Genomic DNA, 24,878 nt, shown 5'->3' with positions numbered 1-24,878 from the left:
TGCTGCTTGCTGTAAATCATGTTTGTTTCAATGATCTAATTTACTCATTCAGACAATGCCTTTATACAGGCCATAAACAGCTGCACATGTATCAAATTTAAATACCTCTATTTATAGATTTCTAGCTTTGCACTTTCCCTTAAATGTTTTGTGGTGACAAATCTGTAGAAGCAAAGTGTCATGGAAAACCTGTGGAGTAAGCAGTACCCCAATATGAGAACCACTTTATCAGGACAAGGAAACTCCCTGGATACCAAATGCTAAAAGAAGCACACAATCAGCTATTTACACTTTGTGTGATAACTAATGAAGAGATGTCGACTTCTCTATTCTCAGGTTTTTGTATTTTTAGTTTCTTTGTTGTCAGTGGTGTCTGTCTAATCAGCACAGTCACGGCCAGGCTCCTAAACTAGCTTAAAACTTAGTGCAGCAGTCTTCCCGACTCTTAAACTTCAAAACAGCAAAGTTATAAGTGGTAGCCATCATGTAGATCAGCTGGTGGAAGAGAACAGAAAAGGCGATAAGAGCACATGCTGATGATCTCTTTGTCACTTACAGATGCATCATGATGAATTAGAAATATCACCAAAAAGTTCATTTATATCAGTAATCAGTAACAGAATATTTCAAAAGTTTATTTATGTTCATTTAGAAGATTATGGCTTACAGCTAATATAAAACCCTAAATTCAGTTTCTCAAATTTTCAATATTTCAATATTGACCTACAAAAAAGCATTTTGAATACAAAAATGCAATGCTATCATTATGTTATGGCCTACAGAATCATGAGTTAGACTGCTGATTTGACAGATGTCCAGTAGACTATCCCTGACACAAAATGGTTGTTGCTGCATCCAAGCATTTGTATGCAAAGGTAAAGGCTGAATGGAAGGAAAAAGTGTTGCTGGAAAGGAAACGGGGATAACCGCAGCCATGGGAGGATTGTAAAGGCAAGCCCATTTAAGAGCTTCATTTAGAAGGCGTGAATTGTAGCTACAATCAGTGCTTCAGGAGCCATCACACATAGACGTACTGTATGTGGGATATAGTCTCCATCTTTTGCATTCCTTGTGTAAACCCATTTCTGAACTAGAGGCAACGTCAGAAGAAGTGGAAAACACAAAAAGTCATTTTTTCAGATTAAAGCAAAGTTTGCATTTCCTTCAAAAATCAAGGTCGCCAACTCTGGAGGAATACTGAAAGGGCACAGAATCCAATTACTTGAGGGCCAGTCTAGTTTCCACAGTCAGTGGCTGACTCATGTCTTCTGTTGGTGTTGGTCCACTGTGTTTTATCCTTCGCTATCATCAAGTCAGCATAGCCCTCTACCAGGAAAATGTGGAGCACTTCATGCTTCCTTCTGCTGATAAGCTTTACAGAGATTCTGATTTATTTTCCAGCAGGACTTGGTACCTGCCCACACTGCCAAAGAACCAATACCTGTTTCAAGGACCATGTTATCACTGTGCTCAATAGACCAGCAAACTCCCCTGACCTTAAATCCTACAGAGAATCCATGAAGTATTGTCAGGAGGAAGATGAGAGACACCAGAGCCAACAATGAAGACCACCGTAAAGCTGTGATTAAAGCAATCTTGTCTTCCTTAATACCTCAGCAGAGCCACGGGCTGACTGCCTCTATCCCATGCTGCAGTGATGCAATGATTTATGCAAAAAGAAAATTGAAGCTCTGAAAAAGCCAAGCATTGAGTGTATATACTGTAGAATACTGTTCATTAGGCAAAAATCTGTTTTATAAATCTTTTTTATTGTTCATATGTAATATTCTATTTTTAAAGAAGATTAATATGGGTTTTTTTTAGCTATAAGCCGTAATCATCGAACCTATCAGAAATAAACACTTGAACTATATCACTCTGGATCTAATAAATCTACATAAGTTTCACTTTTTAAATTAAATTACTGAAATAAATTAAGTTTTCAATGATATCCTAATTTATTGAGATGCACCCGTAAATGTTTGCTGGGTAATAAAGTGATTAATCGTTTTCTTAAAAATAAAATGTCAAAGAACAATAAATATATATATTTTATATTGTGGAAATTAAAGTTATTTTTCCCACCCATCCTGAAAAATAAACACAGCCATGAGCATTTAAGCAAATGGTAAACAGCAAATGGGTTTGAAGCTGTGAAAAAGCCAATGGTAGACCATCCTTGGTGTGGTTACATAAACCATACAGCAATGAAGAGAGGAGCACTCAACACATAATCTGCTGATAATAACCATGCAAAGATGAGCTAAAGGATAAAAAAAATAGAGGGCAGCTTACCAAAGCGATCACAGTGGCACCAGCACCAGCGCACGCCACGATGTACAGGTGGTAAGATAGGTAGAACTGAAAAAGTAAATTTTTTTACAATTAAACCTTGAAACCATCTTTTTTTTGGTTCTATCCAGTACTTATCACCTCTGGTTGAACATACAAGTCCTTCTCAAAAAATTAGCATATTGTGATAAAGTTAATTATTTTCCATAATGTCATGATGAAAATTTAACATTCATATATTTTAGATACATTGCACACTAACTGAAATATTTCAGGTCTTTCATTGTCTTAATACAGATGATTTTGGCATACAGCTCATGAAAACCCAAAATTCCTATCTCACAAAATTAGCATATCATTAAAAGGGTCTCTAAACGAGCTATGAACCTAATCATCTGAATCAACGAGTTAACTCTAATCACCTGCAAAAGATTCCTGAGGCCTTTAAAACTCCCAGCCTGGTTCATCACTCAAAACCCCAATTATGGGTAAGACTGCCGACCTGACTGCTGTCCAGAAGGCCACTATTGACACCCTCAAGCAAGAGGGTAAGACTCAGAAAGAAATTTCTGAACGAATAGGCTGTTCCCAAAGTGCTGTATCAAGGCACCTCAGTGGGAAGTCTGTGGGAAGGAAAAAGTGTGGCAGAAAACGCTGCACAACGAGAAGAGGTGACCAGACCCTGAGGAAGATTGTGGAGAAGGGCCGATTCCAGACCTTGGGGGACCTGCGGAAGCAGTGGACTGAGTTTGGAGTAGAAACATCCAGAGCCACCGTGCACAGGCGTGTGCAGGAAATGGGCTACAGGTGCCGCATTCCCCAGACCTGGGCTACAGAGAAGCAGCACTGGACTGTTGCTCAGTGGTCCAAAGTACTTTTTTCGGATGAAAGCAAATTCTGCATGTCATTCGGAAATCAAGGTGCCAGAGTCTGGAGGAAGACTGGGGAGAAGGAAATGCCAAAATGCCAGATGTCCAGTATCAAGTACCCACAGTCAGTGATGGTCTGGGGTGCCGTGTCAGCTGCTGGTGTTGGTCCACTGTGTTTTATCAAGGGCAGGGTCAATGCAGCTAGCTATCAGGAGATTTTGGAGCACTTCATGCTTCCATCTGCTGAAAAGCTTTATGGAGATGAAGATTTCATTTTTCAGCACGACCTGGCACCTGCTCACAGTGCCAAAACCACTGGTAAATGGTTTACTGACCATGGTATCACTGTGCTCAATTGGCCTGCCAACTCTCCTGACCTGAACCCCATAGAGAATCTGTGGGATATTGTGAAGAGAACGTTGAGAGACTCAAGACCCAACACTCTGGATGAGTTAAAGGCCGCTATCGAAGCATCCTGGGCCTCCATAAGACCTCAGTGCCACAGGCTGATTGCCTCCATGCCACGCCGCATTGAAGCAGTCATTTCTGCAAAAGGATTCCCGACCAAGTATTGAGTGCATAACTGTACATGATTATTTGAAGGTTGACGTTTTTTGTATTAAAACCACTTTTCTTTTATTGGTCGGATGAAATATGCTAATTTTGTGAGATAGGAATTTTGGGTTTTCATGAGCTGTATGCCAAAATCATCCGTATTAAGACAATAAAAGACCTGAAATATTTCAGTTAGTGTGCAATGAATCTAAAATATATGAATGTTAAATTTTCATCATGACATTATAGAAAATAAGGAACTTTATCACAATATGCTAATATTTTGAGAAGGACCTGTATTACAACTTTGTGAGCAAAGTTAACAGTATTATACCTCATTGCTGGCACAGAGGTTACCAAGAGTAGATCCGCAAGCCTTTCCTGGTGTGGCGTTCCATGGGATAATTCCTGCAGCCAAGATTCAGAGGATTACTTTTATGTTCTCAACATGTCCCTTTTGTCAATACCAGGAAAACATGTGACTTACAGATCTCGAGCTACAGTCTACTGGGACAATGTCACTCAAGTAGAAGGTGCCAAAACATAATATTTTAAAGTGTCAGAGGGACATTCCACTGATTTCACACTTTTATTTTTACAGGAAGTTTCACACATCATGTGGAAGGAGATGTAAAACCTCTGCAGGTTCTCTCCGGAATGAGGACCTCAATTACAACTTTATTTATAACATTATTAAAAGAAAACAAAGGAATAGAACTGCTAAAGAGTCCCTCAAATAGATAAAGGGAAAACATTAAATGAACTCAAATGCCAATAGATAAAAATATGTTTTTAGCACTAGTTTTTTTTTTTTTTGCGCTACACTAGAGGCCTTTATTTTTCATTTTTTCGATAGTAGGTAGACAGGAAAGGCAGGGTAAAGAGAGGGGGAGACATTCGGCAAAGGTCGCCGGGTCCAGGACTCAAATACGGGACAGCCGCGCCGAGGACTATAGCCTCTGCACGTAGTTGCGCCCTTAACACCAGCGCCACGCCCATTTAGCACTAGTTTTAAGGTGCCATGCAAGTAGTCATACCCCTTAAACTATTTCACATTTTGTCACATTACAACCACCAACTTCTATGTATTTTATTGGGATTTTATGTGATAGATCAACACAAAACATCACATACTTATTGGTAGTAAGAAACATTATACATGATTAAATTGCCACCTTAACATGGTGGAGGGTTTGTGTACCCCTATTCAATTCAATTCAGTTTTATTTATATAGCGCCAATTCACAACACATGCCGTCTCAAGGCACTTCACAGAGGGTTTGGAATGGTGCGGGGTTGTTGGGGAGGTTAGGATAAACTACTGAGTTTGGCCATTTTAGAATGGGCTATGTGTAGGGGTACTAAGTTAAATAATAAACTGATAAAGTTTGTCCATCTAGAGCCCACTGGTGGCCATTGTTATACTAAAAACCACAAGGATTGGGGATACCTCTCTCTGTCAGACTGATTATAACCATTGGAAAAGAGAAGGGGTCATACAGGTAGCAGAAACGGAGGGTGTGTTTGCACCTCAACCATAACTGAGGTTTAGGCTAAACCTGACTCCACCTTACTCCATCCAACAGGGAGGGAGGAAGGCAGAGGTAAAAATAATTGGAGTGTTGTTTCCTGTTGCATTGTGTGAAAGGTGGGTAACTTTAAAATGGGCTAAGTCAATTCAATCGAATCATACAGTCAGGTACATACAATAAATCCCAACTATCAAACAGTGCAGTCAGATTCAGTTATTTATTCAAATTGGTTAAAAACCTTTCTATCTAAGAAAACCCAGCAGATTGCATCAAGTCAGACACTTGTAGCATTCACTCCTCCTGGATGAGCATGTAGTGACAGCGGACAGTCGCTTGCATTGACTTTGCAGCAATCCCTCATACTGAGCATGCATGTAGCGACAGTGGAGAGGAAAACTCCTTTTTAACAGGAAGAAACCTCCAGCAGAACCAGCTCAGTGTGAGCGGCCATCTGCCACAACCGACTGGGGGTTTGAGAGAACAGAGCAGAGACACAAAAAGAACACAGAAGCACTGATCCAGGAGTACTTTCCATGGGAAGGAAAAGTAAATGTTAATGGATGTAGCTCCTTTAGTGGTTTCATCTAGGAATTATGATTCAGCGATTCAATGATCCCGATGAGCCTGGTCGTCTATGGCCAGGGTCAGCCCAAAGAAGCTATAGGAAGCCCCCCCTAATGTGGGCCCAGAAACAAACATCGGGATCAGGTACCTTACAAATTACGTAGCAGGGCGGCAGGAGCCTTGGTGTGCTAATTCCTAGTGACATAATCTGTCTTGAGGTCATGAGACATCACCTCACTGGAGGTCAAGGAACAAGAGCTGTTGTGTTAGGTTGTGTCTAGGGAGAGACGTGTCTGGCGCATGTGAGAATTCTTGCAAACCCTGGCTGGGATCTTCAATTTTGGAGTTTTCTCCGGTTAGCAAGAGGGTTGCCTCTTTGCCCCCTGTTCTTTTTGGTTTAGTCTCTGCCACAAGTGGAAGAGTTTATTGGGGGATGGGGGCATGAAGTAAAGCCACTGCTCTTTCACATCGAAAGGTGTCAGTTCAGGTGGATCGGGCATCTGATTAAGATGCCTCCTGGGTGCTTCCATTTAAAGGTTTTCCAGGTACTTCCCACTGTGAGGAGACCCTGGGGAAGACTCAAAACCTACTGGAGGGACTATATATCCCATCTGGCCTGGGAATGCTTTGGGATCCCTGAGAATGAGCTGAAGGATGTCACCGGGGAGAGGGTTGTATGGGGTTGCCTCCCGGACCTGTTGCCCCCACGACCTGGTCTCGAATAAGCAAAAGACAATGAATAGATGTTTTTTTTATTTTTTATTAATAAATGTAAAAACATTTAAAGGTAAAAAGAAAAGCAACCTCTTCCCTCCATCTCACAATTATGCAGCACTTTATGTTGATCTATCATCCCACTAAATACCACTAAAAAATACATTGAAGTTTGTGGTTGAAACAGGAAAAAATATGGAAAAGTTCAAGAGTACTTTTGCTATGTACTCTGGCACTGAAGAACTACAAGAATTCTGATGGGTTTCAACCCTCTCACCATATGAGTATGGTGTAATTTTATCCTGCAGAAAAAACCTGAAAATTTATTTAAAAATGCATAAACTACCAGTTCCAGTTTTAAAATTCTTCAAACAAGAATGTTTAACTGAAGTGGTCACATATAAAAGGATAACAAAGCCTCCCAAAAATTTAGAAGTGTGAAGAGCGTTCAAGCCAAAAATACAACATTCAAATCCTTCATATAATTGTTGTTGTGGTTCTTGGTTTCAAACTGCATGCGTGTTTGATCTCCGCTAAAATGAACTAAAACTAAAATTTTAAAAGACAAACAATGTGTGGCTCTCTTACCGTACTGACGAACATCCACACAGATGGAGTCGATGTTTGTGAGGTTGGCCATCGGAGACTTCATGGCGTTACAGGTGGACCACATGTTGTAGAAGAGGAAGACGGGTACAGCTGAGAATCCAAATACACCGAGCCAGGCTACACCCAGGATGTACGTGAGGAACACAAACTAAGGATATATAAACGAAAGAAGGAAGCAGCTATAAAAAGTAATCCAAAGAACATTCTAGATTTTTACAATCTATCGCCTCTTATAAGGGCTATTTCCCAAGATGTCCTGTTTAAATAAGAACAGTGTGGTTGTGTTAACATACCATTCCACTGATGCAGCGTCCACAGATGGTGGTCTTGAACTCGCTGTGCAGCTCCTTGACGGCGCTGGTTGTGTAAAAGCCCTCGGCAAGCAGGATGATTCCATACAGGAAGAAAAACGAAGCGATGCCATAGATGATGTACTGCATCAGCTGTATTCTGTTAAAGGGCAAGGTCACAGTTAGGCTTTGGTGTGCAGGTGACGCTTCTGTAGATTCCACTGCTGTGGAAAAAAGAAAGGTGCCTGCAAGCAGAGTTTTTATTTTCCGTTCAGTCTTTAAAACATGAGAAATCTGGGTTTTGAAAACCATAAACAGATGGTTGGGATTAAGCAAAACGTGACGAGAGATGCAAGTCCAAATGTGGGGATAACAGGTGATGCATGTCTCTGGAAATCCTCCAGGCAAAAGACAAACTGTAGACATCTTAAATTAAACAGTGCTAAACATAAAACACATGTGCAGCCCTGTCTAATGTCATCCTTTTTTATTAACTGGACAAATGAGGGTGCTTTTAAAAGAGATCCATATTAGGATTGTTCTCAAGGATCAGATAAATGTGGGAGACAATGTCAGCTAAAAATACCCCATATCAAACCTTCTTTACTGCAATTATCTGTTAAAATATAGACTACTTTTTATTGTGATGCAAACCCAGAAGCATATATTCCTGTGAGTATGCTGGAAAAAGGATCCTAAAATGAGATTACAAATGTACAATGTTCCCCTTGTTTGCATTTTTAGAAAATGGTGAGCAGCAATTCTCAAAAGCAAATAGAGTACATTGCAAAAGGATTCATACCCCTAGAACTTTTTTACACTTCGTCATGTTACAATCACACAAATATATTGTTATATTTCGGCACATTCTGGGTATTTAGATACTGTATATTTCATTGGGATTTTATGTGATTAATAAACAACAAATACAGAATAATTGTGAACAGGAAGGAAATGATACATCAGTTAAAAGAAAATCTAAAAAAACGTTTGTTTTTAGATCCCCTGAGTCAAAATTTATAAAACCAAATTTTGCTGCAGTTACAGCTGAAGGGTTTGTGGCATGAATGCATGGCCCTTGCACACCTAAAGAATTACATACTTGGCCTTTCTTTTCTCCCTTTGCAAAATGTTTCCAGCGAATTCACACTTTACATAGAGTGCCTATGAACAGCAATTTTCCACTCTTGCAATAGATTCAAATCTGGCCTTTGACTGGACCATTCCAACTTAACTATTCCACTGTAGCTGTGGCTGTATATTACATGTTTGGCTTAAGGCAAACTTTAAATGGGACTTCTTATGACTTCCTTTCAAACAATAGCTTTTACTTACCACCGTTCCATAAAAGTAAGGTTTATGTTCTGTGTGAAGCTTTGGACATTGTTTGTGTGCATTTAAGGGTTTCATAGTGAGGGGGGTTGAACACAAGTGCACACAAAAACTTTTGTAAAAAAAAAAAAAAAAACCTACTTGAAAACCACAAATCATTTTTCTTCTAATTCACTTTAAGTAGGTGAATCACATCAAATTCTAATAAAATACAATAGCTTTTCCTAATTGTAACATGAGGAACCTTTTAAAGAGGAACTGTATGTACAGCAGTATTAAACCAGAATATGGGGTGACTTACATATCAGTGAGCATGGCATGATCGGTTGTGACCTTGGAGAAGTAGGTTTCCAGGATGCTCACAGTGCCAGTGAGAGCCACATGGCCACATCCACAAAACAGGGCAACACCAGAGAAGCAGAGGATCGTAGCAACAAGTGACGCATACGGCACTCCACCTAAACATTTGATGCAGCACTCAAAGCAACCTATGCAAAAAAAGGAGAAAAGATGTGTTACAGGCAACTGAAATTTTATCCCATTTGCTTTAAAAGTGAAGAAAAGTGAGATCAACATAAGCCCTCATGTCTGTGTATGGCTCATGTTTTAACCCACAGTTTGTCTGGAGAGGAAGCACATTCTGTCAACCATGTCTACAAATATATGTAATGTAAAGCACCGGCGGAAGCAGCTTGCTGTGTGCCCCTGTGGTTTCACAACTCACATGGTGCCTTTGTTGTGTTTATCTGACAAGTCACCACTACTTTTAAAGGGCACTAATGGCTGTAAAGGAAATCTATGGCAGATGAACATGAGGGCAGTGAGTTGACCCAGATGGGTCTGTCTAATCCAATGGGTTCTTATGCTTTCTGAGGTGGAGTCATCTACGACAATGCCCTGTCTGTGAGCATGAGCTAACAAGCAGCTCCGCGCTTCAAATCAAATCCACATGCGTCTGACTGGAAATAAAGAGTCAAGGGAAAACTAGGTCATTTTATGTTTTAGCTATGTGCCATTGCCTGATGTCACAATGTAAATTAAATGTTTAAAACTGACATAGGAAATGTTTTTACATTCATTTTTTAAGAAAAAGGTCACTGATAGTGATTATTCCCAGTTTTTTTACTCTTCCAGCTCCTTGATGCTTTCTGTTGGTTTTTAAACCTGCAATTATAGTGTTTAGATCCAGTGATTCTGTTCAAAATAGGATGGATGGTTGTTTTAGGCTGCCCATTTGAAGGTGCAGCACAGCATGCCTTTATGCTGAGTTTAAACAGAAGTTACTCTTCTTTACCTGGGCTGAAAATTTCATCTGAACAAACCACAAGGTTTCTGGAGCAATGTATTTTCCTTGTGCCTCTTTTCTAAAGTCACCATCCTGAACATTCTGCACTGTTTATATTTTTATGTGATAAAGGAAGTTAAAACAGATAAACTGCTGCTAGGCCAATACTTCTGGTGTCAGTGGCCTCATCAGGGATGTTTGTGGTGTACCGGGGGATAAAAACATTTCTCTCCAATTGTGTGTGCATAGGAGTTGCCATGGCAGCATGTTAACCACATCTTTATAAGTGTGCCCACTGCGGAGCTGCAAGCTCAAACTGTCGACTACATTTCTCTGACAAATATGTCAGCCAGGGACAATGGGTGGTGGAGCATCCAGCTCGACGGGATATTGAGCCAAGTTCCAAAGTAAATAACAGTTTGAAGAAAGAGCTGCTCCTGCTTTACATGGTACCAACAGTAGAAGATATTAGCTTAAGGTCAACTCAGTTTGACCGTTCAACACTGCAAAGGGCCATTTACACAACCATAAAAAGCTTTCTTTGCAATGTTTACGCTCCTGAAGTCGACAAATGATTCAATGTGTTATGTGTGGTTGGGGTTTAAATTTATAGCTAAACTAAAAGACAGCAGGCAAGAATTTAAGTGGTATGGTAGGTTTATTGGTGGGCACTATAGTTATTATTAATCTATATCGTGTGGGAAATATCCATGACTGCCTAAGTATCTGTAGCTTTATTTATAATAGCTGCTGAGTTCTAAAAGTCAAATGGGAGAAGCTGTTGACAGGACAACTATCAGTATAAAAATCCACATATCTAGCCTTTATGGAAGAGCGGCAAGAAGAAAGAAGTTGTGTTTGCAGATTGCTACAAGCCATGCAGGAGACACAGCAAACATTTGGAAGGGAAGAAGATGCTCTTGTCAGATGAGATCATGTTTAAACCTTTTGGCCTACATGCAAAGCCATCTGTGTGATGAAAAACTAATGCTGCATATCAGGTTTAGCACACCATTCCTATGGTGAAACATTGTGGTTGGTGCATTTTGCTGGGTGGACACTCAGGGGGACAGGGAAGCAGACCTAGCGGGAAGATGGATAGAGCTAAATGGAGGATAATGCTGGAAGAAATCCTGTTAGACACTGCTAAAGATTGGAGACTGGTGCAGAGGTTTGTCTTCAAAAAGGATACTGATCCTAAACCTACACCCAGAGCTACAATGCAATGTGAAATGACTTGGCTCAGAGCATAAATGTTATAAAGGCCTGGTCAAAGTATCGACCTAAAACCACCAGAAAAATTGTTGCAAGACTTAAAGGTTTATGCTGACATATGCTTTTTCTCTAATTTGAGTGAGCTTGAACTCAATTGAATACAATTTCAATTCAGTTTATTTATATACGGCCTATTCTCAGCATATGTTTTCACAAGCCACTTTACAAAGTCAGTTTATTCGATTCATATAAATTCCAAGTCAGGTACATTCCAATCGATCCTAGTTGTCAAACAGTGCAGTAAAACTCAGTTTATTATTCAAATTGGATAAAATGTTTTCTAAGAAAACCCAGCAGATTGCATTGAGTCAGTGACTTCTCCTCATTCAGGAGGAGTCTCCTGAATGAGCATTTAGCGACAGTGGACAGTTGCTGGCACTGTGTTGTTGGCTTTGCAGCAATCTCTCATATTGAGCATGCATGTAGTGACTGTGGAACTGTCTGGAGGCACTGTACTTGAATTTTATGGCAGAGAGAGCAAAGCTATAGCAGCTAAAACCAAAAAAGAAGTTCTCAGCAGAAGGATTAATGCATGATTAATTTGCTAATTCTCAGATAAGTTTTTTAAATGAAAAAAAGATAAAAACATGTTTTCCCATTTTCAGATTTTAACAATGACCAACTAAATATGAAAACATGAAATTATAGGCAGAAACTGCAGTCTTGTTCTGACTGAATAACCAAAAATGACAGTCACGTTGGTCTCTGATGACTTTCACATGCTTCCAGTCCCTCACCAACACTCCTGGTCAGACCTCCGGCCCCTTCTAGTGGCTGTGTTTTCGTCTTTGTCACAGAACATATCGAAACAAGAAAAGATAGAACTCAAAACCACAGTAACAGCAAGAAACACCGACAAGTTTGCTTGACCCAACAATGTCTGGCCTCAAAGCAGCAGCTTGATTTGCCACATCAAGATCACGAGGAAAGCAGGGGGAAAAAAGATTATTGTGTGAGAAAAATAATGTGTGAATGTGTGTGACATTGTGTGAGAAACTCAGAAAAAAGAAAAAAAAAAGGAACAGAAAGAGTCCAAGAAGTCTTGATACAAAGGGCCAGTGTGTATAGCCACAGACTGTCCATCACACTGGACTCTCAGGGGCTATTCAGAATAGCAGTAAGCCACGACTCTGTGCTTCCGGCCCAAAGGCTGGACGCCCAAGATAAACCCACCACTGAGCTTCATCCTTTGTACAACCAGCCTTCAGAACAGTGCAAAGTCCATAACAGCCCCTTAATACTCCGAGGATCCTGTTTCTGAATTGTGTCAGTAAAGGGACAAGACTGATATGAGATACAAGTTTAAATAGTAACCATTAAAACACTTCATTACAACCATCCAATTTATTCTGGTTGAGGTGTAGTTTTCTTAATGGTGTAGTATAGTTATAAAAAAATACCTTAAAGCTTACATACAAACGCCGTAGGGATCGGAAAAAAAAAAAGAAACAGCCGGAAAATAAGGTGAAACTGGAGAAAAACCTGAAATCCAAATAGAAATGCCAATTCAATCAATTGACCCCTTCATTAATTTTTGCCCCATGTTGTGATGTCCAATATTTTTTACCCGTAATCAACCATTTCGACCCCATGACTTCAGACATTGCATTTGAGTTTCTTCTTTTTGGTCATATTTAGTCCTATTTTCTTTAAATCAGGTTACCTGACCCAAACAATTTAACAAATGTTATTTGATATGAGAGATTAATAACAATGGGCAAGCTCTTACCGGTAGATATTATTTACTTGAGTAAATAAACAATCATTATACAGTAGACTAAGCATGCACTGGTTTCTGTTATGAAGTTATACCAGGGCTTTATAAAGTTACTTTTTTAAAACCACTGATAAGTTTACATCATATCATTCTTTGAAGTATCTACTAAAAATGAGATGTCCTTCCCCCACCTGTTGCTGCTCATCAATGGTCAGCTGGCTGAAATAAGGTTTCTATATTTATGCTGACTGAGTTTGAATTAGGACTGTGCAATTTTAGGAAAACGTGACGAGTGATAATATTGGTGAATATTCTGATAAAGATGGGACTTCCAATAAATAAGCAAAGAATTAAAAAGTGTTACTGGCTCTTTTTCTTTCGGTCAGAACAAATATAGACCCCAGAGGTTTTACGCCAGACGCCCTTCCTGACGAAACAGGGATTCGAATCTGGGAGGCATTGTAACAAATACACGGACTTAGCCCACTACACCACCATATAGGAATACTCTAGACAATTAATTAATTAAATAAATTATTATTATTATTATTACTTAAATCTAAACAGTCAGTCAATCAGTCATTTTCTACCGCTTCTTCCATTGTGGGTCACGGGGAAGCTGGTGCCTATCTCCAGCAGTCTATGGGCTCGAGGCTGGGTTCACCCTAGACAGGTCGCCAGTCCATTGCAGGGCTCCATCTAAACAATGAGGTCTAATTGAAAAATGCTGATTTTACCTGGGTGTTTTGGAAAAGAAACAACCAAGTTGTAATTTTGTAATGATTTTACAACTTCTTTACCTTCTAAAAAGTTTTCTGCTGCATTAAAAATAAGTGTCTCCAAAATATACAGAAATAGAGAGCTTAAATGCATGGTACTTAATTAGCTAACATATATAGCAGTCAATGTAGTTTTTTGCAGTTATACATACCATGAATAATGATATTAATAAAGTTGCAATATTTTTTGCAGCCCTATTTTATATGTTTGGAAATACTTGGAAAAACAAAGAACCGTCATTGGGTAGAAACTAAAGGTACATCACTCTACACTCTTGTTATGGCAACACTACAGTTGAAAAGCTATGAGTAGATAGCAAAGTGGGATGATTTCTTATCCCTTGGGTGTGTGAAGAGAATTATCTTAATAAAAATTGTTTTTAAAGGTCCAGAATGTTTGCAGGAAAAAGCAGAATTAAAACAATTGGAGGCTTTATTCTGCCACAAATGCCCTAGAAAAACAGATTTTTTTCAGACGCAAGCATCTTTTATCTTCAACAAATCTCCAACTACTACTAAGCTCAACAGCCTTTGTCTCATAGTTTTTAGATCCATGTACCCTAATGTTATAATTCTGGTCTTGTAAAAGAGATTAGCCTAGCAGACACCTCCCCAACACATGCACCTCAAATTTTCAATGTCTGCAGTTTGTACCATGAAGAAATAGAACATTGTCTGCATCTTTGTCTAAATACCATATCTTTTATCCAAAGTTATCTTATACCCTCCAATGCCTACAGTTAACGATGAGCAAGTTAAAAAAAATTGCTTTAAATTACCTGGGTAAAAATTAAGCCTTTTTGTGTGAAATGTGGTAGATTACCCCTTTTGTAGCCCAAAGGATCTTGCACAAAACAAAATGGTCATCACTGCGGAAAAATAAAAAGCATGTCAACAAAGCAGAAAATGCAACACATCTTAAAAAACATAAAACTATAGTGTAATATGCAAAATACTGATCTAGCAGCATTTTGTGTAACACTTTCTTATGTTGTGCCTCAAAGCACACGTTTGTTCTTCTGCCTCTAATCAGGTACGTCTGACTATGAGTCACTGCAACAGGCTTGAGCTCAGACTCATCGCTAACCCCTGCAGCTGGCCCTATTTAGTACCTTTATCCCTCAACCACAGCCATCACAAGCACAACCAGTTGACACAATAAACAAGTTGCTCAACTTTATGTCGGCTGGAAAGTGGAATAACATGTATGTCCATCCATAACTGTTTCGAGAAACATCAAAAAGATGTGATACAGATTCAAACAAACCATTCAATCCTTCCTCCAAGGCACACGCAAACACAGACACACCAAAAACAATGGCTTTAACTAAACGCAAGTACAAGCTCCATGTTATTATTATTATAATATGGAAAAGCAAAGAACAAACAGAGTTCACACCCACACTCTGGAACTCGTGAGTCCTGAACAACAAATTGCCTTCCAGCATCTTTAAAAACACCATCCAGGTCCACTCTGAAATCCAGACTCATTGCTAACAGATGTCTCTGTTTACAGCTGAGTTTTGTTGTTTGTTGCCCCACTGGGGCAAACTGCCAGAACAACATCTCATTTTCCATCTTCTACTGAAAGGAGAGATGTTTAAAAATGCCATAATAGCAACCTTCGATGTTAGGGGCAAACTTCTCAGCCAGTACATTTCTGAAAGGTAAAACGTTAACTCTAATTTTTAGCAACTGTTGACTGCTACTAAAGTAGAAAAAATGTTCATGTCATAAACCCCACTGAGTGGCATGCTTGTTTTCTTACACAAAACTATATTTCAGGGGCAGTCCGGTGTTTCTGTACTAATTAAACCTGCAGCAAACAATTAGTGGCTTGGCACAAATAATGATAAACCCTGCAGATAATACAATCTATTTAGATTTAGTTCATAATACAGTAAAATTAATCAAATATTCTGTATGGTCAAAATATATTGTATCACTTTTCTATGTCTGGTGGATATGAGATATGATGCAAAACTAACTGTTGTGATAAAGATGATTAAGGTTATTTATGGGTTTAACATCTAGAAAACAATGATTTACTGTAATTACACAATTACCAAATAATGCATTACATTTTGGTCATTTTTTTTTTATTAAATTGATGCAGAACTTGGATACTGTTCTCACACCCACATTAATGTTCTTTGACCTAAAGCATTTTCTTGTAGACATTTCTGTCAGTCTAGCATCAATGTACTGCTGGAAGGTGAAGTGGTCTTCTAGTATTGCCCTGTATTCAGCTCCATCCATCTCCATATCAGATCTGACCAGCTTCCTTGTCCCTTCTGAAGAACAACAACCCCAGAGCATGATGCTGTCACAACCAGGTTTTACCATCAAAATAATGTGTTAAGGGTGATGTGCAATGTTCCTGTTCTGCCACACAGTTTTTTTCCTGTAGACCAATAACGGGAATGTTTGACCAGAGGGCTGCTCTCCACATGCTGCTGCATCCCCAACATGGCTGTAGGCAAACTAATGGGCGTTGTAATGGCTTTCTTAAACTGTGGTTTTCTTTCATTAAGGCTGGATTTGTGAAGTGTGTGACTAATTGATGTCCTGTCAGGAGCTTCTCCCACCTGAGGAGTGGATCTCTGTAGCTCCTCCAATACAAATACATGCAACACTTCTCAGAGAATTATTTTTTTTTTAAATGTTTAAACATGTATGATTTTCCTTCCACTTCATAATTCTGCCCTACTTTCTGTTGGGCTGTATCATAAAATCCCATTAAAATGCATTAAAGATCGTAGCAGTAAGGCAAAATCTAAACAAGTTCAAGGGTTGTGAATACCTTTGCAAATTACTGTGTATATTTGCCTAGTGTTGATGCCTAAATAATTTATTATTCTCTCCATCTTCCTCATTCAGCTCATTTATCATCAGTTTCCTCTGAACGAATTGCTGACACACAATGACCATCTGTCACCGCTTTAAAAAAAAGTTCATTGTCATAAAGGAACATTTTCGTGAAGATGACCAGCGTCAGAACATGACCTGGTTTCTTCTCTTCCCAAACAGTTTCTAAATTGTGTAACTGAGATCGGAAAAACACTGCACTGCTACACAACAACACTGTTGAAGAATGATGCCAAACGGTGATCCCTTAATTTTTAGACACCCTATACTTAACTACGCCCTGACCGCTGTTGTTCCACCATCTGGTGACTCTTAAATCCGGAAGCGGAACAGCAAATCTACTATTCCTGAACAAAAAAGCAGAGTATCCTCTGCACTGATAGATACAACACAGGAAACAGCATGTGAAAATGGGAGAAACAGATAACTGTATAAACAGAGGAATGTAAAAACCTAAAAACAATGAAGCAAATAAAGACATGGGGGAATAAGTGCCAAAAACAATGATAGGATAAGAGACTTGTGATAAAAACAGAGACAGGGAAGATGCATGATGAGGAATGACAGAACAAAAGAGAGCGAGGTAGAGAGAGAAGAAGATCTTGGCTGTGTTTGTTTGGCAATAACAGGCTAAGGAGCCCCAGGGGTATGCTAATGAGAGAGAGGCCTTTCAGCAGAGTGGAGGCTGCTGGAGTAGAGCTAGAGTGGGCTCTTCTCACGGATACTAGACCTCAGAGATAAAGGGGGTCAGAGGGGGAGGGGAGCCTCAGGGGTCAGGGGAAGTGAACTTAGCGGGGATCCCACAACAGCAACTGCTACGCTAATGTTTAAGCAGTTCTCCCAAAAACTCTGTAAATACTCGGAGAGCTAACATCTTCGTCGTTAGGTTGAGACGTTGACCCCCAAATAGAAAAAAAATACTTTCTATCTAGGTTTTCCAGATCATTCAGTGACATCCAATAAGTTTTCCACATAAATGCTTGCAGTTTGAGCAAAGAATCAAATGAGATAGATCATAAACGGAACAATATATGTACACAAAGGATGCGCGATGACTCATTTCAGTGGAATATAAAAGATTAAAAGCGATCCAGTGTTCCAGTGTTAGAGTTTACAGACAACAAGTAGTTTACTGTAGAACAAAAATGAATCACGGTATTGAGTTTGCTTACAGTGTGTTTTTGTTTACTTAAGTAAAAAAAGTACTTTATAAATAAAGCAAGGTTTCCTAGGCTTTGACAGGAGCAATTCATTTGAACTTCGAATGCATTTTAAACACAGCGTTTACAGCAACAGGTATACTGCATTCAATAGCGATTGTTTTATTAATTGACTCAATATACAGGGTGGGCCATTTATATGGATACACCTTAATAAAATGGGAATGGTTGGTCATATTAACTTCCTGTTTGTGGCACATTAGTATATGTGAGGGGGGGGAACTTTTCAAGATGGGTGGTGGCCATGGTGGCCATTTTGAAGTTGGCCATTTTGAATCCAACTTTTGTTTTTTTCAATAGGAAGAGGGTCATGTGACACATCAAATCTATTGGGAATTTCACAAGAAAAACAATGGTGTGCTTGGTTTTAACATAACTTTATTCTTTCATGAGTTATTTATAAGTTTCTCTTTGTTTACAGCCATTGGCATGTCGCAGAGGTTAACAAAGATAGTGGGGCCATTCTTCATCAATGGAAACCTCAAGGCCACTGGATATGCGAAATTGCTACATGATGATGTGTTTCCCTCTTTATGCACTGAAGCTGGCACGTTACCTGAGTTTTTCCAGCTAGATGGTGCACCACCACATTATGGTGTCAGGTCCGAGCATTCCTAGATGAACAGTTTCCTGGAAAGTGGATTGGTCGTTGTGGGCCAGTTGAATGGCCCCCAAGGTCTCCCAATCTGACCCCCTTAGACTTTTATCTTTGGGGTCATCTGAAGGCAATTGTCTATGCTGTGAAGATACGAGATGTGCAGCACCTGAGACTACGGATACTGGAAGCCTGTGCTAGCATTTCTCCTGCGGTGTTGCTATCAGTGTGTGAAGAGTGGGAGAAGAGGGTTGCATTGACAATCCAACACAATGGGCAGCACATTGAACACATTTTATAAGTGGTCAGAAACTTGTAAATAACTCATGAAAGAATACAGTTATTTTAAAACCAAGCACACCATTGTTTTTCTTGTGAAATTTTCAATAGGTTTGATGTGTCACATGACCCTCTTCCTATTGAAAAAACAAAAGTTGGATTCAAAATGGCCGACTTCAAAGTGGCCGCCATGGCCACCACCCATCTTGAAAAGTTCCCCCCCCCCCTCACATATACTAATGTGCCACAAACAGGAAGTTAATATGACCAACCATTCCCATTTTATTAAGGTGTATCCATATAAATGGCCCACCCTGTACATCCATAAAATAATGCAAAAACGATTCCCATCCCATTTTTTTAAAACCTGTCAATTTACCAGCATTTTTCCAGCAAGGAAATGGTAGTAGTTTACAAATGCAGCATCAAAATAAAAAATAACAATATCATGAGCATGGCTAAAGCAGTGCTAGACTCCACCAAAACATCTGCTAGTGTTTTCTCTGACTCCCTTTGCCATTTCCTTGCCATCATTACCTTCTTTAGCTAACATTTGAGGTTTAATAGAGACAGAATCTGAACAAGTTGAGACAGATGTGAAGAATCCCCACACAGAAAGAAATGATGGATTTCCGTCTTTCTCGTCTATTCTATCTCAAGATATCAAGTCTACACAGATATTCCACAAATGTTTTGACACTTTAAAAAGTTAATAAAAGTAGTTGTTTTGTCACAACAACAAAAACTCAACTTTCATTGGACGGTAGGTGCAAGTGCAGGAATATCTATGTTATTGAAAATATGCTAGTGTGGACAATATCCTAGTCACAAGAATTAGAGAAACAAATGAAAGAATATCTTTATATTCTTGCAAATAAGCATCGTCAAACAAAAAATATCAGAGCCTAGATATCTGACTCGTTACACAGTATGCGCTCATAAGTGGGACAGTTAAGACACATTTTGTGAAAAAGTGGTATGTATAAACCTTGGTAATTATTTGATAAAATGTTAAAATACATTTCAGTACCTACGTGCTGCTCATACTTGGCAGCTTCTTGTAATTGAGCTCAATATGACCAGTCATTTTAATGGTTCGAATGTGCTTTCAGATGTGCAGTGTGAAAGTGACCCAAGCAAATGAAGGTGTGAATTCTTTGGGCATTTCCCACCCACTCGATCAGGACTCACCAGAACTACCCTGGTATGAAGAGCTTAGATCCTGAAGTAAATAATTCAAAGCTTTAACAGAAGTTTTTTAAAACACATAGTTCTATGAGATGTTTATTAAATTTACGAAAACAGAAAACAGGAGGATGTTCAATGGCTTTTGGCATTTGGACCACCTTAGAATAATATATAGAAAAAAAATACAATATATGGAAATCTGTAATAGAATATTCTACAATGAATACTGATACTTTAAAACAAAGTTTGCCTTGTCTCGTCTCATTCAACCCCAATCATTTACTCCTTATATATAGATGTACACTACACCCCTAATTTTAATTATAAGAATTTAAGATATTCTGTTAAAATAAAGTAGTGCACAATTAACTGGAATTGATCAAGTAAAACATAACAATTGGAATCAGCTTTACCAAAAGCAATAATAAGCTCAGTGACTGTGGGAACATCCACATGAATATAGGCGACAAAGCCTGAAGGCTGGAAACTCAAGACTCTGCATTGAGACGTGCCCAATACCCCACCCCACCCCACCCCACTGGAGGACACAATCTGCATGATGATGAAGCTCACACGAATGAAACAGGCCTCCTTGTGGATCTACCTTTCACTCTGTGAGACTGAGAGCCCTGAATGCTCCTCAGTGCTCAGCCACCCATGAAGACCTGCACCCTTCCTGGCTCAAACTAAAAATGGATTTCTCAGGGAACCAGGTCCATGACGAGCCCTGAGCCCTACTTGCACCAACTAGAAGTCTGTAAAGCAAAGTCTGCCTTGACACTAGAGGAATGAGACAGATTAGGACAGATGGGTGTGTGTGTGGTGTGTACCATATGAGGAATGACTCATTGGTGTCTGCTGAAAAGGAAAAGTAAGCCAAGAACAGCAAGCAAACAGTCCATTAAAGTATTCCAGAAACATTTTTGCTCATAACAAAAACATCCACTGTCTTGGGGTTTGAGATTCTTGTAAACATTGTTTTGGCAATTTGCTGCAGTAAGTGAGTCTCATTCCAGAGGACCATCACTGACCTAGTTTGAAATACAGTCCCTCTTCGTAGGTCAGCCTGCGTGGTGTTTATCCTGACATGTTTGGCATGAATTCAAGCTATTGATTGTTTTACAGCAACTCCCTACCAAAAACCCATTAAACAGATCTATACATTTGTTTGTTGACCCATTTTCTGCTGTAGGTTCTAGAACAAAAGACTTACAAGATTTGGAAAGTTAAAAGTACAGCTACTAAAAGGCAAATAACCACAGAAAAACTCTTCATGTTTTACTGGATTTTATTTAGCTTACCATCCTAAATAATCATAGGACATATTGAGAGTGAAGAGGGAAAAACACAGTGGCCTGCCTGACTTATAATGAGCCTTGTGCTTCCTATTGTTCCATCGAAAAAGCCATGGACAAGGGGTAAAAAGTTCATTTCTTTCCAGAGTCATTGTGTGAAAAGCAGTACAAAGAAAGCACAGGAAATAAGCTCAGTCTTTGACCATAGTAAAGGTTAAAGGCTCAAGTGGAAGCCTTTTAAATGACTTACTGTCTTTGATGTTTCACTGCACTTTTGGATGTTTATAACCCAATTTCCATTTGGCACTTTAACTAAAATATTTTTTTTCCTAAATCAGCAAAGATTATTGTCATGATTGTAATGTTTAATGTTGAAATGGTTAACTGAGTTGGGATTTTATGTGAGACCAACACAAAGTAGTGCAAAATTGTAAAGTGGAAGTTTTTACAAATAAAACTTTGAAAATGTGTCAAGTGTATTTGTATTCAGCCACCCTGAGTGAATACTTTGTAATACTACCTTTTCAAAATGACAGCTGCAAGTATTTTGGAGTATGTCTGTACCATCTTTCCACAACTGTAGATTGAAAATATGTGCCCATTCTTCTTTGCAAACCCACAAACCCCCTCAGATTACACAAAGATCATCCGCAATCATAATTATTTTAAGTCTTACCACAGATTCTTAATTGAATTTATGTCTAGACTTTACCTGGACCATTCTAACCTTTTCATTTTCTTTTATCCAAGTCATCCCATCATAGCTCTGGCTGTACGTTTAGGGTCGGGGGTTGGTATGTTAAGAGTGATGTGAAGTGTCAGTTCCATTTGTAATTTGGGAAACTACTCGTGAATTTCTTTTAAAATGGATTTCTTCTTGCTGGTCTTCCGTAAAGGTCAGACTTGTGAAGTAGATGAATAAAACTTGTCCTGTCGACAGATTCTTCCACCTGGGCTGTGGATCTTTGCAGCTCCTCTGTAGTTACAATGGGCCTCTTGGTTGGTTCTCTAAATAAAGCCAGTCCTTAAATGTCCTTAATTTAGGTCGAAAGTCATGTTTTGGTAGTTATGTAGTCGTGCCATACTCGTAAATAAAGGTGAACTCTTAACTTATTAGATGACTTCTACAGGCAGGTGCTTTTACTGCAGTTTATTTGGGGTATCAAAAATGGGTCTGAAATAATATTTTTGAATTTTTGGCAAAAGAATGCAGTACTTGGTGTAGTTCTATCACACAAAATCCCAATAAAGTACATTTAAATGGTTGTAACATGGCAAAATGTGAAAAACCTCAAGTAGGAAGAATGCATTTGCAAGACATTTCATTTACACACAAAAAAGATAGACTTTCAGCCTGGGTGAAGATGTCCACTAATGTTTAAACAAACATTCTTATGTAGCAAACAATCACTAAACCTCAGAATTATTACGTAAAAACCAGTCTGTGCATTACTTGATGTCACAACTTATCCTGTGGTTCGAAACGATTTACCACAGGCGCAAGAGTTCTTTCTTGAAAAGAAAAGCTACACAATACATCTAATTGAGCTGTACAGTAGCAAACAAACCAATCAGTCAACTATTAAGTTTGAATCCCTGATGACAAAGACAGACTTCACATCTTGGCATCTCTACCATTTCTTTAATTCCAGATTTTATTTTTCGCTCCAGTACTTTACTAAACAATGCCCAAGAAATCTGACTCCGCACTTTTTAATTGCATGTTTCTAATATCGTCTTAGGTCTGGATATGGAATAACATTCACACAGAGAAGCCTGGCACCCATTTTTTTCTCCTCTTAAAAAAACAACTTCACAGCCTTGACAACCTTGACTCTCCACAGCCACTGTGGTTTTGGCCAATGTGTGTTCCAGGCAAAGTAAGAAACACAGATGCTTCCTATTATCCAGACCCTCTAACTTACAAGACTTTAGACACTGCCACAGTGGCTTGGACAAGCAGAAAGCCATATCATATTAATGCATAAAAGGCATAACCTTAAAAGTATGTAATTTAAGTCTGAACCCAAAGTTGGAAATCTGTTGGAAATTTTTGCTTCACCCATTCTATTTCCCTACACGAAAAACAAACCACCACTTTAGAGACAATAAATAGTCCTTGTATAATTGTTTGTTTGTCCTTCAGTCTGCTCCAAACATTTTAATGATGTCTCTCATCTGTAAGAGCATTTGCTGTGATTGTAGTCTGCCACAGTAAGATTATAGAGCAAATCAATCAGTAACAGGCATAAGAAGAAAACACTTCTGCTTCATAATAATGCAGCCAGTGCTCTTTTACTCTACTTTACTCAATTCTGTGATAAGAAGTAGCTCATAAGACCACAATGAAATAGCTTTTGTAAGATTATTTTAAGCTATAATAATTGTGCATTATGTTTTTCTTGTAGGTCATAATACAAATTTGGGAATGGCAGTGCATCCAAGTTTGGCATGTTCTGGGTAAAAATAGGGAAACCAGAGGAATATGCTATCTTGGAAATTTGCATCCAATTTGCTAATTTGCAGCTACTACCAGCAATACAAGGTATAAAAAATTATTTATCTCCATTTTTTGTATCAGAATGCAGATAGTATATTTTTTACAAATAGCGGTAATAAAATACTATGTATGTGTACTGGTGGCTTAGTGGAAAAAAACAGCCATCAGCCACAAAAACACTGTTTATACTCGCAACGTTCTGTAAGTCATACATGCGCAGCAGCCATCTGAACTGAACAAGTTGCTCTGTCCAGACCTCCATCTATCTGTTCCTGCTTTTACTTGAAGCCGGTGACCTTCATCTCTGATCACATATATATTATACTGTTTTGCTGAAGCTTGCTCTCCAGCTTTTTTCTGTACACTTCCCTGCTGCCTCTTATTTTTTTGATGATGTCCTCTCCATATGGCTAGCACAGTGCGTCCCAGTCTGTAGCCTCAAAACAACCCTGCAGGGCTTCTTCAACTTCCTGTGACCAATCTTCTGACAGTTCTCTCCATTACAGGTTGCCTCTGAACAAGGGATTTAGATTTCAAGAAAAACAAGACTGTGATCTGATTTGCCTAGAGGAAGTCTTGCTTTAGAGATGTATGAATCATTGACATTTGCAAAAACAAATCCAAAGTTTTGTTTTCTCTGGCAGAGCAGCTGACAAACTGTTAAAACATTGGAATTGTAGCACACAAGGAGGCATGATTAAAATCACCAGATATTCCCATAAACGTATTGGGGTGTTGTGTCTGTAACTTAGCAGTAACTGAGCTGATGACATCCCATCCCGTGTTGGCAACAGCTAATGTTGGAACGCAAGTGGTGAACTCTCTTGGTAAATTATCTGGACGAAAACCAACTGCTAACAGTTCAATATCCGGCTACAGACATGACACTTCCTGTTAAAATTTCCTGAATTACATCCGCTGTTGTTCACAAACACTACGTCCACCTCCTTTGTTTTTGTCGCTCCTCTTTAAATATGTATATGCTTGTATGGTCAGAAAGCCTGGCAGAGTGACGCTGGTGTCAGGGATATGATCCAGAAGTAAAGTCTCAGTGAAACACATAATACTGCATTCCTGATACTGTGGCTGGCGATAAAGGGATAAAATGCCAAGGCATTCT

The 24,878-nt window shown here is 39.0% G+C and overlaps 1 protein-coding gene across 1 annotated transcript in view; it reads right to left on the bottom strand.

The window, feature by feature from the left end:
- The window catches only part of gpm6bb (glycoprotein M6Bb), a 44,401-nt gene that overhangs the window by 4,617 nt on the left and 14,906 nt on the right, over positions 1-24,878 (bottom strand). The window contains exons 2-6 of the mRNA XM_047370485.1: positions 9,059-9,245; positions 7,429-7,585; positions 7,115-7,283; positions 4,051-4,124; positions 2,296-2,361 (exon numbers count right to left, since the gene is read on the bottom strand). Coding sequence (XP_047226441.1) covers positions 2,296-2,361; positions 4,051-4,124; positions 7,115-7,283; positions 7,429-7,585; positions 9,059-9,245 — 653 coding nt within the window. The remainder of the gene's footprint in view (positions 1-2,295; positions 2,362-4,050; positions 4,125-7,114; positions 7,284-7,428; positions 7,586-9,058; positions 9,246-24,878) is intronic.

This window comes from Girardinichthys multiradiatus, chromosome 7, assembly GCF_021462225.1.
Source record: "Girardinichthys multiradiatus isolate DD_20200921_A chromosome 7, DD_fGirMul_XY1, whole genome shotgun sequence".
Classification (NCBI taxonomy): domain Eukaryota; kingdom Metazoa; phylum Chordata; class Actinopteri; order Cyprinodontiformes; family Goodeidae; genus Girardinichthys; species Girardinichthys multiradiatus.
Note: the sequence above shows the minus strand (reverse complement) of the source record. Positions and strands in the feature narration are given on the sequence as shown.